Source organism: Mesitornis unicolor, unplaced genomic scaffold (genome assembly GCF_000695765.1).
Source record: "Mesitornis unicolor isolate BGI_N332 unplaced genomic scaffold, ASM69576v1 scaffold22710, whole genome shotgun sequence".
Lineage (NCBI taxonomy): Eukaryota > Metazoa > Chordata > Aves > Mesitornithiformes > Mesitornithidae > Mesitornis > Mesitornis unicolor.
In genome coordinates, this window is record NW_010157965.1 from 13,709 (window position 1) to 17,441 (window position 3,733).

The following is a 3,733-nucleotide window of genomic DNA, read 5'->3' on the forward strand; positions in this document are numbered from 1 at the left end:
GGGTCTGGGGGATGCTGAAATGCCCCATCCCAAGTGCCAGGTCAGCGCTGGAGGTGCTTGGAACCCTGTTGGGACATTGTGGTGAAACTGGTGCTGGCCAAAGCTGAGGACACCCTGTAGATGGTTGCTCCAGGTCTGCTCGCATCCTTGCAGAGCCACTATTGTGGCCATGTGTTTGCTGGTGCCAGCTGAGTTTTACCCTCTGGGCTCAAAAATGGCCATGGCCACCACGGCGAGCACAAGCCCACACATGGTAGAACCTCCCCAGGTGGGACAGCAGGTTTTGAAGCCCCACTTAGAATAATAGAATCACAGAATCATTAAGGTTGGAAGAGACCTCTAAGATCATCAAGTTCAACCATCAACCCAACCCCACCATGCCCACTAAACCATGTCCTGAAGTGTCACTTCCACACGTTTTTGGAACACCTCCAGGGATGGTGACTCTACCACTTCCCTAGGCAGCCCCTTCCAGTGCTTGACCACTCTTTCAGTAAAGAATTTTTTTGCAGTATCCAATCTAACCCTCTCCTGGTGCAACTTGAGGGCATTTCCTCTCGTCCCAGCACTTGTTATCTGGGAGAAGAGACTGACCTCCCCACCCCCTTGCTACCCCCTCCTTTCAAGTAGTTGTAGAGGGCGATAAGGTCTCCCTTCAGCCTCCTCTTCTCCAGGCTGAACCTCCCCCAGTTCCCTCAGCTGCTCCTCATAAGACTTGTGCTCCACCTGAAGCTTATTGGGTGCCTGGAGCCCTGGGTGCCCCCCTCAAAAGCTGCTCCCCAGTCTTGGCACCACCTTCAGATCCACAGCATCTCCCTGGGAGTTGCACCCGTGCTGGCAGCTCGTGTGGCCCCACTATGGCTGCGGTGCTGGGGTTCAGGGATCCTTGCATGCCCAGGTTTCATGGGGTTTTCTTGCCTGAGATGTCAGTGGTACTGGCGTGGGTCACAGTTGTGTGTCAACCTGTGGGTGCTGGGGATGACCAGAGCTCTGCACCGTGGCTCCTCTCCAAGCAGTGAAGTTTGACTGGCCCCAAGAGTGACACTGACTCAAGTGGGGAGCTTGGGATAAGCAGGACTGGGAGGCCAGGAGGGCTCCGGGACCACCCTCGCATGGCCCCTGTGCGGTCCCTTGCTGCTTCATCCTGGTGCAAGCAGGGCTGGGGTCAGCACCCCAGTGCTGTGGCCTCAGGAGGTTTTGGGGTGCAGCAGCAGGAGGGGACCCATGGGAAGCATCCATGTTTCTCCCAGCCCCATCAGCCTGTGATACATTGGCCAGGGGAGATAAATCCCAGGGGACAGTGCAGGAGCCCCCAAGCCTGGCTCAGGTACCCTGCATGTCCCCTTTTTATTCCTTGGTTGTATCTGGGTCTCACCAGGTCCTGGAGCCTCATGGCCGGGAGTCCCAGCTGCTCGTCACTCCCCCTCTCAGGAAGCATCACCCTTTATCCGCTTCCAGCCGGCTGCTTTTAATTTTCCCTTTTTGGTTTTTGTTACAAGGAAAACCATGTTGAAACTGCTGCTTCCCCCTCTCCAGGCCGTTTGCTCTTTAAATATTGCTGCTTTGTTGGGTTTTTTTTTCCCCTTTCTCCAAGAAGCCAAACGCTGCAGAGGCCAGTGTGCATCACTGCCGTCATTTTAATGACCCTGCATCTCTGAAGTCAGATTCTCTAATAAAGAATAAATGTTCCGGTGGGCATCCCAATAACACTTAGAGTTATTTTATTATAAAACAGGGACGTGGTGCAGGAATCAAACAGTCCAAGCAGGAAACTGCAGCGCAACTTAGATGGTTGGGATGTGTGAGCAGAGCTTACAAATACCTGGAAATATCGATGTGCAGCTGCTGTGTAGAGGGAACCAGTCATTGCTGCTAAGCTGAACTCTGCCTGGGCTACAGTGCTTGCCACCATCCCTGGGGACAAAAGCCAGTGGGGAGGGGATGGGGACATCCAGCCAGATGATGCCACGGCCCTGGGGATACCCCAGTAACGATGCTGAAGCTGCAGGCACCCTGGGAAGTCCCGCAGGGTGCATTGGGATATGAACTTATCTAGCAAAAAACCTTTAAAATTATCAGACAGAAAAACCAGCTCCTCTCAGACAACTGTCACTGCTCAGTTCTTTTGCTTTTTTTTTTTGTTAAACTGTTGAAACTGGTAATATTTTTAACACTGAGTTTTTCCTCCCTGGTGGTTTTTCTCTTCCACTCAGCTTCTTTGCGGGCAGCCCCTGTGGCAGAAGGGGCAGCACCAGAGCGAGAGGGAATGCTCCTCTTCAGCTTCAGGATGGGAGAAGCTGGCAAAGGGATTGAAAAGTGGCAGAATTGGGAAAAAAAGATCCCCCTGCTGTGGGCACCACTCCTTCTGTCTGCTTTTGCAGAAGGAAAAGGAAAATGCAAGTGGTGATGCTAAAGTGGAAATTAGTGCAATTACAGCCAGCACTTTTTATCCTGGGAAGGGGACGCTCACAGCACCAGGACTTTCTTTGGCGGGTGGCTGTGCTGGGTTGGTGACCGTCAGGATGCTCACCAGGTCCTCAAAGGACCCGGGGTTTTGGGTGGCTCCACCCACCGCTGCATGCACTCTCGAGGAGGGGTGGATGGGAGGTGTAAGGCTTGCACAGGCTCTGCTGTCCACAGCCACTTGTCCCCAGCCATGAGGGACACCGGTCACCACCACTGCTGGTTGATGGCTTCTGTGGGTGCCTGGGATGCTGTTCCTGTCCCCAACACTCACCACTAAGCTCCTCGGCTGGCATGGGCCTGGGGGATCTGGCAGGTTGAGCACTGACAGTGGTTCCTTGCCCTTGCAGTGGCCCACCACGACCTGGAGAACACGCTGAACTGCAGCTTCATTGAGCCACCCTCCGTGGTGGAGCAGCCTTCACCGTCCTGGTCATCCCGTGGCTCCTTCTCCTCCTTCGACACCACAGATGAGGGGCCGGTGTACTGTGTTCCCCATGAAGGTGAGCAGGGGAACAGGACACTTCCCCAGGGGACTTCAGGGCCATCACCAGGGGCCACTCCTGCTCGGTGGAGAGGTCCCACCCTTGCGTGGTGGGGACCATGTCACCCTGGCTCCTCATGCCCCAGGAAGGGATGCAGGTGCCAGTGTTGCCACCCACACAGTTTCAGAGCTCCCTCCTCTGGTGGTTGCTGCTCCAGGGGTGTTTTAAGAGCCCTCTTGGGCTGGGGATCCTGACTGGGAGGAGGGGACAGCAGGACCTGGTGACAAACTGGGATGCAGGGGGGCACCAGGTGGGATGCTGTGCCACCATGCTGCGGGAGCATCTTGGTCCTTTCCTTCCCTGGTCACATCCCCTCCTGACATCTCTCTGCTCTCCTCCCACAGAGAGCGTGGGTGACAGCAGGGACAGAGGGACACCCGCCAGCCCTGGGGACAAGCTGGTGGCCCCAGCTGGTGGGGAGGAAGCAGGCGAGTACACCTTCCTGAAGGAAACGGGCTCCATCAGAGCCTTCCCGGCCGACAGCAGCGAAATGCCCCTGCTGAAGTCCTCAGACAGCGAGCGCTCCTCCTGCGGCTCGGGCTCGGCCGGCGCTGTGCTCTATGCCCGCGTTGCCCGTCTCTCCAAGCAGTCCAAGGAGGAGGAGGATGCCGTCATGGAGCCTCGCAGCCCCGGGAAGCCGCCATCCCCTGAAAGGACCAAGCCTCGTCCCCCAGACCCAGCTACAAAGCCCAAAGTCTCCTGGATTCATGGCAGGTACAGCTCCA

General features: G+C 56.2%; 1 protein-coding gene across 1 annotated transcript in view; it reads left to right on the forward strand.

Annotated features, from left to right (window-relative positions):
• Positions 1–3,733, forward strand: part of LOC104538752 (scavenger receptor class F member 2-like) — a gene marked incomplete at its 3' end in the record, with an annotated part of 13,641 nt that overhangs the window by 9,393 nt on the left and 515 nt on the right. Inside the window, exons 10-11 of the mRNA XM_010182071.1 lie at positions 2,814–2,966; positions 3,353–3,733. The exon at positions 3,353–3,733 is cut by the window's right edge and continues 515 nt beyond it. Coding sequence (XP_010180373.1) covers positions 2,814–2,966; positions 3,353–3,733 — 534 coding nt within the window. The remainder of the gene's footprint in view (positions 1–2,813; positions 2,967–3,352) is intronic.